Source organism: Phaethon aethereus, assembly GCF_964289735.1.
Source record: "Phaethon aethereus genome assembly, chromosome: 3".
Taxonomy (NCBI): domain Eukaryota; kingdom Metazoa; phylum Chordata; class Aves; order Phaethontiformes; family Phaethontidae; genus Phaethon; species Phaethon aethereus.
The window spans coordinates 115,688,657-115,702,560 of record NC_138576.1 but is presented as its reverse complement, the minus strand read 5'-3'; the positions used below and the strand labels follow the sequence as shown (position 1 = coordinate 115,702,560).

Sequence of the window (13,904 nt, the reverse complement as noted above, 5' to 3'; positions counted from 1 at the left end):
TAATCAACATCAGACACTACAATTAACTGTTAATTAACATACATAATCAAATTTGATCATTATCTGTGGACTCCTGTGTTTCTTTATAACATTGTAGTCAGATGATGAATGAAAGTTGCATTTTTCTATGTTATTAAAGACCAGTTCCAGCGAGTTTAAAAAGGATTGCTTGTAGTATTTTCTCCATGTTTAGCTGGTCCTTTAAGTCTCCTGTTCATTACGAAGGTGGCCATTCCTGAGAGACGTGGGAGGGAAGAGGGCCAGCTGCAGGAAATCCTCTTCAGCAAGCTTTTTATGGAGAACTGGTAAAGATTTTGGGGAAGCTTGGTGTCTGAAGATGGATGTGGACTGAAAGGGCCCCTGTAAAATCTAGTAACAGTGGATGAGGAAGGCTGTGGTGGAAAACCTTGGAATGTGGTAGTAGCTCATGGATACTTTCTGGAATCTCCAGGAAATGGTTTACTTCCTGTGTTAACAGATACTCTGCTTGGTAAATCCAGTAAATGCTTTTCTGTCAGCTACTACAAAGGAAAGGCTGTGCTGTTACATTTTAAATAAGAGGTTTTGCATCTTGAAGAACTAAAGGGCTTACTTCAGCAGCTGTGTGGTTTAGTGGATTGATTCATGCTTTGGGGTTGAATACTTTGCTGCTTTCTCTTTTTTGGCCACTGGGTGATAGTCAAACATACAGTATTGCTCAATTTCTTCACCTTTGAAAAGGAAATAATCAAGATTTGCTTGATATATAATGAAAAGCACCATAGAAGGGGAAGATTATGTTAAAAATGTCATCTGCTTTCACTGGTCTTCTGTGCTTATCTTTATTAATGGAAGGGTATGCAAATGACAGTGATTTTTTTTTTTTTTTTTGTCAGTGCTTCTGTCACCTTGTTCTGTGTTACTACCAGGCTGCAGCAGTCCTGTGGCAAGTAGCTGATGGTTGCTGGATTAGGCTGACTTGTTCCTGTACAGGCCAGGGGCTGCAAGCCCTTTTGCTTGACCTGGTGGTTACTGGATTTGGGAGGGAGCTCTGTAAGAGGCAAAAGAAGCCTAGTAAATGAGTTGCTACAGACTCTGACCGTTGGTCCAGCTGAGCTCTATCTTAATAGTTTGTGGACAGAGATGGAGTGGTACTGTGAGAACTTTGAAAGGCTGGAGAAGTGTGACCTGTCTGGGGGCGGGACAGACTTGTTGCTACAGGAACTGTGAAGAAGGGCTGAGAATGGGACATGCTTGCAATGTCTCTTTCTGGGAAAACCCAGCACAGGGCAGGCTCTTTAAACAGCATCTGGTTAGCATTGCTCTGCCAGCTGTTGAAGCTATTTGTCCCATTCTGGTGGGATATGAAAGTCGAACTTGATGGGATCTTAAATTGAGGTTGCAAAAGCAAGTCTGTTGTGGGGCTTGTTTCATGCTGGTGCTTTGGTAACCTTGGGGCAAGCACAGCATTGCTTTTTTGTTGCATAGTTACTTCTAGATTCATTTGCCAAAGTATATAACTGAATAACTTGTGCTGTCTTCTGTAGTGAAGTGGACCTCAGCTATTTTGGCATGTCAAATGTGATGGCTTTTGTGTGACTAATTCTTACCCTGAAGTTATAAAGTGGGAAAGAAAATAAGTTGTAGTGCTGATGATGCTGAAGAGGGATAGGACATATGAAGAGTTGTCTCTTGGGAGTTTTTTGGTTCTGATCCTTTTTCTACTCTTCCACCCCCTCACTCCTTCCTGGCCACTGTTGGAGACTAAGTAAGTATACTGATGATCCTGTGGTCCCACCCAAAAGTTCTTGTCTTTTTTTTAGTTCTCTCTGAGCTTTGTAGCAAGTACAGCAGACCCAGAGGTCATGTGAATGACTTGCTTTTCTTGGGAAAGCGGAAGAGAAAATGCCAAATAGGAGAGGTATCTAACAGAGTGTGGCTTTGTCTGGTGTGACTTTTGAGCGGTCTAGTCTGAACTGTCAGACAACGGCCAGGCATAAGTATCTCAGGGGCAGGTACAAAAAGGCTAGAAATGGTTAGTCATGGCAGAACTGAAGTCCAAAAGCATCTTCCCCTAACCTGAAGATGTCTAATGCCCTTATTCACTAAGGCTGTTCCCTTCTGAGTGCTCCTCTTACTCCTGTGGTAGCAGGGAGGGTTGTTCTGCCAAGTGCCACAGTCAGGGAAGGAGGCTGGACATCATGAAGATGTTGGAGCTGTCTGCACAGGAGTCTTTCTATGGGGAGCAATTTGCCTATAAAATCCAGCAAGTCAGCAGTGAAGGCTAGCACTGTAGCACGGAGGAAGTTCAGCTGATGCCTTGGGCACTTCAGTTCTTTGTTGCCTCTGGCATCTCAAGGAGTTCAGTCAACTACTTCTCCTTTCTGACTGGTGGTGTGGATTCTTTGCTGGCCAGACCTCTCCAGCTGTGAAGAGTGGGCCTGTAGCTGCAGCCACATTAGAAATAACTCCAGGCAGACAAAAAGCAGGCTCTGCAATGAGGGCAGGAGGTGAATTCTGGGAGTAGGGTTCAGAGGCAAGCAGGAATTTGTACTGATAAAAGTCTTTATAGTTTCTGATGTCTTGCCAGGCCTGCCATTTTGTCCGCCCCAGGCAATAGAAATTTTTCATTGTTCTTGTCTGTGCTTTGTTGGAAAGTAACTGAATAGCTGTCAGTCTAAATGAGTTTGTCTAAAGGTTAAGCCTTTGGACAGAGTGTGCGGTTCTTCTGAATTTAATTTCTCAGAATGAATAAAGCCTGTCTGTCCAGCCTCTACAAATAGAGAGAGTTCACTGGGTACAGGTCCAGTCAGTCAGCAGTTCCCTTAGAAAAAAATAAAGACCACTGAAGTCTGTAAAGTACCAAATGTAAACTGTGGTACATTGCACAACTTAGTATCGTTCTAAGCAACAATCTTTGCATTGATGACAGGCTGCTTAACCAGGCCACTAGTATTTCATTTGTCATAAGAACCTTAACATTCCATTTTAGCTGGAGCTTTATGGACATAAATATAGAATCATATTATAGTTTGGGTTGGGAGGGACCTTCAAAGGTCATCTAGTCCAACCCCTCTGCAATGAGCAGGGTCAGCCTTTTCCTCAGAGGAAGGTGATCTGGCTGTCTCCTGTGTTTTGATAGTACCCTGAAACTTGCCTGCAAGGTTTTTCAGTGCTGTGCTTGGCCCTGCAAGTTAGAGCTCAACCTGAAGCAGCATAGTATGGTGGCATGTGAGGTGCCAAGGTCTAGGAGAAAGTCAGTATGTTTGATGCTTTCTGGTGAGAGAGATGTCTGGCCCAACACTGACGATGCCTCCACAGCCACTAAAATTGAAAGAAGGCCAATTACTGTCATGATGGCTGCAACATTGGTGGGAGACTAGGGTGGAACTTGAGTACCAGATAGAGGTGTCACTGGGCAGCTTAAGGATCTTATGACATGTATCTGAATGCAGGGTCTGCATACCTCCAGTCCAAGGAGACCCAAAGTCTGCAGAGTGTGAAAGGAGTGCCTTTCCTGAGCTCAGATGGTGTTGGCTCCCATTCCTGGTGTTGTGTTGGATCCTGATAGTCCATCCTTTGTATGCAGAACTGGAGTGGTCTGCTGTAGAACTCGGATGAAACACGTTGACTGACACACAGCTCTTCCATTACTCAGCATAAGGGATGCTTAATAATTGTCTTTTCATAGAAGCTCAGATGCTTTTAATCCCTGACAGTTCCTCAAATGCAGTCCTCCCAGAGTAACGCAGCAGCATTAAAATGCCTGTGTAATGAACACAATGGAATAAACTTGTCCTGGTGCTCATGTGAAGACTGCTTTTATGGGCCTGTTCCGCTTCCACAGAAGTGTGAGTCAGTGGCATGTTACAGTTTCAGGTGGATAGTGACACAGCTGCCTTGAGCAATGGGGAAAGCTAGAACAAGTCAGGCTTGGAAGAAAAACAGCTAAGTCTTCTCTCTTGATGGTATCAGTGCAGGAACATGACAGCTTTGCAGGTCTGAGGCTGGCTTTTCTCTAGTGTAGACACATCACCCCACTGGAAGAAGCAGGAGCATTTGCAGCAGTATCAAAAGATCCTGTCAGGGCAAGATTGGTTTTTTGGTGACAGGAGAAAAAGGGTTGTGGTTCCCTAAGAAGGGAGGAAACCCTCTCTGCACAACTCCCAGAGGAGCCTGAGTGTGCTCCCTGTATCATACCCAAGCTTCTTTTGGGACAGACTGTGGCATGTGGGAGAAAAGTGCCCTGTCTCCGGAAGGACTTAGGGAAATCTTTGCTTTAACATTAAACCCTGCAGTAAAACAGCCTATGGAAAAGGAACTGGAGTATACCACAGCTGTGCATTTTAAAGATCTGTTTTGTTTTGTCTTGTTGGTGGAACAGATGTTTCTGGAGGGCACAAGTTTCAAGAAGATTTTGCTGAAGCTATTTAAAATGCTACTCCACAGCTGACCGCCCTGTCCCTTTTCTGGAGCAAACTTCCCCTATAGTAGAGCTGCTGTAAGATAACTCATATATGCCCCTGACACTTTTATGCAAAGGCTGGTATTTCAATGTAAACAGCAGATGAAAGTGATTGCGAAGCCTTTGTGTAAACCCAGTTCCTTTAAATCTGGGTCTGCTTTGTGGCAGTAACCTTTGCAGATGAGATAATGACCTCCTAAGCTTCTGGGTCTGTCTGCTCCATGATCACAACAGAGATCTGATAATGCTGACACTTGGACCTTCTCATCTAGCTTGTTAGAAAACAGTGCTGTAAAAGAATAAGCACATGGGGCATCTCATTTTTGCTGCTTTGTTTGAGGTAGGGACTGAAAAATTTAGCAGTAAGAGATTGTAGGTAGCTGTATACAAGTTTTTTTCCTCCCAGCCAGCAGAAGTGGTGTTTCCTTATCTTGCTCCTGCCAGTTAAACTGTGCCTTCATTCTGTGCAGCTGCATGCATGACTCCCCCAACTGTCAGTGGGTCCTAGAAGTCAGTCAGATTGTGAAATTCTATACAACTGGTATAGAGTTGTATAAGGCCTTCCAGGTCCTTAATGTGGAACTGCTGATGTGAAGAGAATGCAAAATGGGAAGTCTGTCAGTCAGCAATGCTGTATATTTTGGTGGCAGGCAGTTTGTTTCCTATGCAATTTAAAAAGTGGGAGTGTGAGAGGAAATACTTGCATATCAAAGCTTTTGAGCAAATGCAGATCTCCATCTGAGGATCACTGGGCACCGTGAAACTCTTGTGGAACTCAGGCTAGCTTGGTTTGAGTAGCACTGTGTGCATGGAGGTCTCCTCAGTGTGCAGCCAGTCCCTCCATGTTGCAGACTGCTAGGGAACTCTTGTTCAGATGAGGCTATGTATCCTCATAAGCAGATGAGCCAAGAAAGTATCTATCTATCTCATGCACCAAGCCCAGTGCTTCCAGCAGCGGAGAGAGATCTGAAGCTGAAGGAAGCTGCTCCTTCAGGTTGTTTGTAACACTCCTGCATGAACCCATACCTCTGAAGCACTAGCTTTGGTTGTCCCAGAAGCTCTTGATGTCACTGCTGGGATTGTTCCTTTTTCTCCAGCATCTGGGGCTGGCAGGAATAACTTTGTCTTCTCTCCTTATGCCTTAAATCTTTACTAGAAATATTTATTTTTATTTGATTGCCTTTGTAGCTAAGAATAGATGCCAGAGCCTCAGCAGGCTCTGCAACCATATGAACTGCCTGGAGTGAATAGGTGAACAGTTAACCTTGTAAATTCTAGCAAAGATGCAGAGGGCAGAGACATTGGCTTTTTGACTGCTGCGTGTCATTGTGATTAAACAGTACTTAGCTGCAGTTCTTTAGGTCAGTGCTAGTGGTGTCCTCCTGATGCAAGAGTCTTTAATTGCCCAAATCATTCCTGAGCCAAGTGCTCTGAAGTGGTACAAAGATCTCAGTTGATTTTAGCTCTGCTCCTTTCTTTGGTGCTCATGATAACTCTGTTATCTGCCTGGGGGGGGATGATAGATGCTGCGATTCTGATTTGCCTTTTGTATTGTACAGTAAACACTTTGCTGCAGCTGTAAACATAAGGCTACTGTGTCTTTCTCAGAAGGTACATGTGTCCTTTTCCCACTGTACTGGTTGCAATGAGCTCATTTGTGTTGCAGTAAATTTTGGCAACAGTTCTATGAGAAACATGCTCCCAAACAAGCCTGTTTGGACAGAGATGTCCAAACGATCTTGCTGCATTTTCCTTGAGAGAGCAGCAAGAGCATGTTGGGTTTGTCAGCCTGCATGATGCCAGGTTCACGTGGCTTTAACTTTTGTTTCTTTGACAAATGGGGAATTGACTTGGTGAGGAGAGATGAAGCCCTTTATGCCAGGGGCTTGAAGGGTCACACATGCAATACTGTTCTGTGGTGTGCTTACTGCCTGCATGAATCTCTGCACAGACCTAAGCTAATTGTGTGCTGCCTTCTTGACTCCCTGCGGCATTTGGAAAGGCTGATGACTTCTGTTACAGAGCACCAGGCTGTCCTGCTGGCTGAAGGAAGAAATATGGATCTGTCTGGCCTGTTCTGGGCCCACATTGTCTGGACCTGACAGCTGAAGGAGGCCCTTGGCACTGGTGGAGCATGCAGCTGAAGGGGAAGAGGGATTGAGACCATTGCTAACCCCTTTGAGAGTTGGAGAGCAGCTCTTCCTGGCTCCTCTTGCCCTCTTACAAACTTAGCTGTGGCTTGGCTTTCATGCATTGTGGACAACTTGAGCCACCACAGTGGGCTTTCTTTTTCCTTGTCTTTGGCATCAGGCTGTCAGTGGTGGCTTGTATGATGGATGAATGTAGCACCACACTACCTCTATCTGTGGCCCTTCTGGAGGTTTCTTTTGAGCACTTCTTTTTTCCAGCTAAGAGACTGCTGCCCCCAAAGGTAAGATGCAGCACAGCTGCCTCTCCATCACTGGATGCTGAATTTGAGCTGCTGCAGGTGCTCATCACAAGTGATGTTCCTGAAGCAGAACTTGAGACTTCCCTAGCCTGCAAAGGTTTGCTTTGAGATTACCCGGACCAGAGACCTCAGCTATGCTATTAATAGATCTAATCTGTCTTAAGATCTGTGGACCTTGGCCTGGAGCCCTTCGCTGGCCTTTCTTGGCTGAATGGTTGTTATAAAGGCTGAAAGTGGGGGTGTCACTAGGAATAGGAGTTGCAATATTGCTGCAGAAAGGCAACAGCTACCAGAGGAAAAGCAGAGTTTGTGGAAAGAAAGTGTTCTTCATAGCTTAGGTCAGAGCTCTATCTATTTGTAAGTGCTGGTCTGTATATGACTGAACATGGGCCCAGACTTTATTGCTGTTTTAAGGGAGCAGTTACCCAAATCCTTCCTCATAAGGGCCTTAGTCCACTGTAAACAATAATCTGCCCATGTATGAAGAGTGAAGGCTGAAAGAATGGTAGATGCCCACCTAGAGAAGACCATCATTCTACTAAACTTGAATGTAAACTGCGGTCAGCCAGAGATTGAATATCTTATATTAACCTGGATGAAACTACATTGTTTAACCTCAGCAAAAATATGCTTTTGGAAATGATTGGGTTTATTCATCTTGGCATCTACAATGATGACCTTTCATAGTATAGATTAGCTTTTGATTAAAGTAGAAGCACTAGTTATACTGTCATTTCTGGGCTATGGGCATGTTTCAAGACAGTCTTATCCATACTCTCATCTTGAAGAAAGAACAACTCTACCTCATGCATTCCTGACAGGTATGTCTAACCTTTTATCTAGCACTGGAGACTCTTAAGACTTCTTTGTGTGTCCCCCCAGGCAAATTATCCCATTGTTGTAAAGCTTTCCTCAGTGTTGTAGTTACACATGCTGTGGTTTAGACTTGTTTACATCATGGCTGCATGAAGATTCATCACAGAATAAAGCAAGTTCAACAGAGCTTCCAGGGTGTGTTCACACTGCTTGGAAATTCAGCCAAAGCATGGATGGCTCTCTACTGAATGAATGACACATGCTCTCATCTGCAGTTTAGTTTTGGAAAAACAGATACACAACTGGATAGCAATACATTCAGTCAGGGCAGGGTTTTTCTTTGTCACTTTTGAGCCTCTTTCTCAGGGAGAAAAACAACCGTGGCAATTATGTACAACCATTCCCCACTTCAGCTGTGGCCTCAACAACATCTGTGGCCTTGTCCAGGCAAGGAAAAACTCATGGTGGTACATGCCCTGTAAGTTAGCCTTTCATGGGGAAAGGTGAGTCAGTGACAGAGAGCAACAGGAACATAGGCTTTGTGTAACCAAGGCGTTATCCAGACCTCAAAATAGCATCTCAGCATCTGCAAATAAAAGGGGAATTAGTGACAAAGTTCAGGTGGCTGCTGGTTGGTCCTCAGCCTTGTGGGCCATGATGGGGCAGCAGAGAATAGTGTCTTTTTGTCTGCCCCCTTTATCCTAGGAAAAGTACTAGTAGTTTACTAAGTGATCCTATCATAGTAGGACAGCCTGAGTAAGGATTTCCCCCACCCAGGAAATCTCTCTATTTAGCACTTCCTCTATTTCTGCACACTTTCACTCATTTACCTGGGAATATGGGCTATTTATAGACTAACTTTGTCTAGTTCAACTTGCAGATGAGAGCTGGCCCTGGATGCATGAGAGGTACTATGCTGCTTATACTGATAACCCTGCCTCACCCCAGCTGGCTTTGCACAGAGGAGGCTTGTACCTCTATGGGGACATGGCAGAGCTGGTCTGAAAGTGACTATACAGCTAGAGATGGCCAAGAATCACCTGCAGTTACTGGATACCCTGAAGGAGTTGGACACATACCTGTTGCAGGCTTTTTTTCCTCTGGAAGTGACAGCTATCCAGGCTGGAGTGCTCCCTCTTCTCACACACAGTGCGTCCAATTTCCACATGGAGCATGTATTTCAGCCCTCTGACAATCTAGGTAAAGTAGTTTCCTCCTTTAAAGTAAGGGCAGGGGAAAGGGATGCCAAAATTTTGGCTAGGAATCAACTGCTACATCTGTGAATTGTGTGTGGTGGTGTGGATTGAAGTATTTTGTGTTGGATTACTGGGTGGTGGAATGGGGGAAAGGAGGCCAGAGTCCTCCTGTGGAGCAGCTGAACAGGATAGAGGGACGTGCTGTTTATCTTTAGGTATGCATAGCAGTCCTGAGGAGGATCAGGGCTCCCATGTCTTGGGTGCTCTATAGGAGGGTCAGTTGGTAGGTAAGTTGTTTGGAGGACCACCAGAAGTCTGGGCTCCTTACCTGTACCATGGCTTTGTTTATTTGTGATTCCTTAAACAGGAAGAGGTCATTGGAACTGTTGTTGTATCTGTAAACCCCAAAGCGAGCTGCCTTGCGAACACCAGGGTTGTCGGTGTTCATTGGGACGGGGAAGCCAGGTTTCATGGTCGAATGAGGTGGTGGTACATATGTAGCTGAAACGACACAAAACACGACTGCAAAACACATCAGGTACCTGAAACAGTGAGAGCTTCAGCCCTCTGAACTAATGCTAAACCTTCTTGTCCAATGCACTTGTGTTTCAGAAGGACTCTACTCACATCTGTTACAAAGTAATTTTCCTTTATATGTTTGAAATAGTGAAACAATCTTGTTGAATGAGGCGACATAAAAAGATGCTGCTAGAAGTGGTAGCAGAGCTCAAACTGACTTAGAAGAAGCCAGGGTATCATGAACATTATTTAGAATGTTTCTGGTATGACTCCCATCCCATAGAAGGCCTAAATTTGAATCTATTTATAAAGCTAGACCATGTTTCTCAGAGTACAGTATGATTTTGATAACATATCAAACACTAGCTGGCAGAGCCCTGCTGCTCTTAGTTGGCATGCCAAGCTTGACTTGCAGATGTACGTCTTTTCTACTGCCCCTTAATCCTTTGATGGCATCTTGAGGTTTTTATTTTAGGGGGATTTAGGTGGTGATAAAGGTAGAGGAAGATACCCTCCTTCTACATGGTGCCAAAGGAGGTGGGCTGGGAAGGGCCTGGAGCAGTACTTGGACTAGCTCCCCACTGTCCTGCAGAACAGACTGCTTTGGGTGCTGAAGTGCTGTTTCCCCGACCCAAATGCCAAGGACCATCTTAATATCACAGCCATGAACTGGAGGAGCAAGGTGTGTAGGAAATGGAGATTGGGGCATGTGGAGGGAACTCACAAGCTTTCAAGTTTGAGCACTTCTTTCCTCAGCCCTTATTACTTGATTGTGTAGCCAATTTCCCCATGCCCTGCTTGTTTTTTCAATAATGTAAAAGAAGCTTGAAGCTTACAGTTGATATAACTTTTTCCTTCTGTTTTACATTTGCCTTCCCCACCATTTTCCTTCTTCTGAAATACAAAGAGGAAAAAATCCTCAACCTGCTCAAGGTGCCATGCAGGCACTGCTGATGCCAAGACCTGCCAGTGCAGGAGCTGGCCCTTGGAGTTCACGCTGTGTGTGTGTAGGCAGTGAGCGTGTGTGTGCATGTGCACACAGAGCTTGTACTACATTTGCTGTGAAAGTCAAGATTTTTATCACCTCCAGTTTTTTTTCAGAGCTAGATCTCTCACTAACAGCCAACCACAGAGCATAGACTGCTTATTTAAGCTAGTTTGCACTGACTGACAAACCCAAATAGAAGAGAGAGGGGCAATCTGGTGATCCAGTCTACTTGAAAAAAAACAAAGCAAACAGCATTACATGCCAATCATCAGCATAGGAAGCTGCAAAAATTCAGCTGTCACGTTGCTTATGTAAGTCCTAGTTAGACTATCACATCCTCCCTTGCAGGTGGTAATTGCTACAGCCCCTTGTAACACTGCTCAGGGATTAAAGTGTTGACCTGCAAAGGAGAGACTTGGTTCCACATCCCTCCTCAACCCAAGGAGTCAAAATTCACATCTCTTCCTGGCTGATACCCCAGCTACTTTAATGATCCCCATGTTTTCTTGCAGGTGGCAGCTGAGAGACCCAGGAATATTTAGTATATAGTATATTAATATATACAGTATATCTTCATATATAGTATATTTTTGCCCCAGCTTTCACCAAAGGGTACCAGGCGTTTCACCTCACCAGGCATTGCAACTTGGTGTCGAGAACGACTCACACCAAGGCAAAGTGGGTATAAAATCTGCTGAGTCCTTGTGGGAGAACTTTAGCCCTGTTTTCCTCTGGGAAGACAGATTCCACAAGGCTAGGATTCATTATTCATTATATGCTTTAACTCTTGTTCAAGGTGGTCATTGCATGGTGTGCACACTGGCCTGAAATCACTTTTGCTCTTTGGAATAGTTTGCACCACTGTATTTCCAAAACCCAGAAACTTTTTGATATGAGGCACCTGTAGTTCTGATTTTCTTCACCGCAACCTTTCCTGACATGATTCTTTCCCTAGGTTGGCCCTTGAGTGCTATTACCTTAAAAAGTTGAACGTTTGTAAGGTGATGGCCCCACTCCAGGAGCAAGGCAGAATGGCCCAGAGGGTCAGAGAACAATGCAGGGCTCTAGGCATACCAGCATTGGTGAAGCCCTTTGCTCCCACCCAGGCCTGGATGATGAGGCACCTACAATACTCAGAAGCCCGGAGGATGTGATCTCATGACCTGGGAAAACAGCTCTTACTGCTCTACAGGGAGATGCTTATGGCCAGAGCATTTGTGTTTCAGACCCCATCCTTGCTTCTGGGTTTGGAAATGGGAAGAGAGAGAAGGGAAAATTCCACCCTTCCTCCTCCTTCTGTTGTATGGTTAGTAGGGTAGACTTTTCTTGCTCTGAGTTAAGAGGCAACTGCCTGTTATTAAGCAAGAGAGGGCTGTTCTTGCAGAGCTGAGTGTTGCATTAAGAGCCTCTCTCTTGTTCTTTCCTCTTTGAGGAATAATGTGGGGGCCCTATTCCTGCAGTATGAGCGTGCAATCCTGTGGATGCTCTCTCCCAGCCTGCAGTGAAGCAAATATGCAGATTGCAACAGGTTGTTTTTTCTTTTCCATGAGGTGCTTTCAAAACCTCCTCCCTATTAGTAGGGGCAAGGCTAAGCTTTATCTTTACACTTAAGATGCAGCAGAGTTCCTGCATGCCTCTGCAACCCCCAAAGGAAACCGCAGCTGAAACAAAAAGCTACTGGCTAACCAAACACCATCCCTGAGTGCATTGGTGTTTTCTGTGTATGGGAGCCAAAGTAAAACTGAAGTAGAACTAAAACCTTCAGAGAGAAAACACTCCTGTCTGCAGCTCCCATTCTAAAGATTTAAGGCCAGCTGCAATCAAGGGTTTCCTGGCTCAGCAAAGAAAGAAAGGATACGGAGTAATGTTTCATTGAAGTCAGCTAATCGGCACTCAAGCGCCTATCTGTACTTAACAGTCAAATTGTTACCCACAGTCTTTAGATTTAATAATCAAGGTCATGCAGAGTTTAAACACTGACAAATAAGTTAAAACTACATCGACTTTAAAATCCTTAGATGATGTCCCTGGATAACATGGCTCACTACAAAGGGAGAAAGTCTTTTAAACAGCTGGATTTTTCAGCTGCAGTCTGAACCCTGCAGTGCTGAGCCAGCATGGGCAGACAGTTGGAGAAGGGCTGTTATTTACCAGTGCATTAGAAAGCAGTACTCACAGGACCTAAAGCACAAGGAAAACAGAAATTATTTTCCACTCTTACCACCTGAAGTCCTGGTGAAGCTCCAGAGTGCTAAACAGCAAAGTGCAGTGAAGCTGCAGGCAAAGTTCACTGCCATCTTCAGCAGAGGAGCCTGCCAGCAAGAGGAGTGACCACCCTGCTTCCTGCAGGGGAAGATGTGCCTCTCTGAGTGCTCTTATTGGCTAAGAGGAAAGAAAAAATCACCCTAAAACCCCCTGAATCGTCACAGCTGTGATGCAGACTTTGTCTCCTGCTGCTGACTACATACCTCTGAAGCCTAGCCACGAAGCTCTGGCTTGGTGATAACAGCACCAGTCCTGCATAGGACAGGGGCTTTTGCTTCATGATCCTCAGGGGTTGTGCAGAAGCATGGTCAGATATGTGTGATGTAACATTGGGAAGTGGTGTGGGGTTGAGGAGAGTAACAGTCATGTGCTTTAAGATTCATGGGGAAATTTAATCCCTAAGAAATGGGCAGTGAGTCCTGGGGATGTGGTTCTTGAGTTCTATATGGGTGTCTGTGTGGGGAGAAGCCTGATAGAGAATACCAGTGTCTTGCTTCCTCTGATGTGGAGATATGGGGTTTGGGTGAGAGAGTCAGGAAGTTTTAGGGGCACCTGCTCGAGCGGCCTGTGGGGAGCAGAGCCAGTAGGAGGAGGATTTTGGTTTCAGTGGTAGAGGAGAACACTGTGCCCTACATTTACAAAAGGTGTTTTAGCCACAGGAAAGGGCTGCGTTAGGCTTAGAGGAGGTGAGGTTTTATCTAGGTGCTCTCCAGAGAGCAAGAGAAACATGGGGAGAGGGGTAGTTTGGCTCTCTGTGGCTTGCAGAGCTTTTCAAGCTCTGGGGTTGGATTCCCCAGGGTCAGTACTTGGTTTCCAGAGAGGTCATCTCCAGACAGTGTTGGCCTATGCTGAGGAGCTTGCAAGTCTGGGGAAAGGGCCTGGTTGCCAGACCTTGTCATGCACCTGAAATAATCAGCTGTCAGATTCAGAAGACTGGGAGATGAACTCACTGTCTCACTGAAGGAATGAGAGTGGTGGACCTCAGTCCGTGTATGTGCATTTGTTTCAGGTGAGCAGGAAGGTGATGGTTGCCTTTCACTTGCCCCAGCAATGAATTGTGCTCCTTATTGCCTGAGGGAAGGTCCTAATGCAGGGCAGCGTGGGTGGTGCATAAGAAGCTGGAGGAAAATAATCTTAGTGTTTCCTTGTAGGAAGGGATTAGGTAAACCCTCTGTTGAAATGTTGCACCAAGAAGGAATGGGGCAAACATGGTGAGTCTCATTTATC

The 13,904-nt window shown here is 45.2% G+C and overlaps 1 protein-coding gene across 1 annotated transcript; it reads right to left on the bottom strand.

Moving 5' to 3' along the window:
- Window positions 1-8,217: 8,217 nt before the first annotated feature.
- CST7 (cystatin F) lies at window positions 8,218-12,709 on the bottom strand (the record flags this gene model as incomplete). The annotated part of the gene is made up of 4 exons (XM_081997920.1): window positions 8,218-8,295; window positions 8,789-8,905; window positions 9,234-9,406; window positions 12,634-12,709. 4 exons carry the CDS (start codon window positions 12,707-12,709, stop codon window positions 8,218-8,220), a joined length of 444 nt encoding a protein of 147 aa, XP_081854046.1.
- Window positions 12,710-13,904: the final 1,195 nt, after the last annotated feature.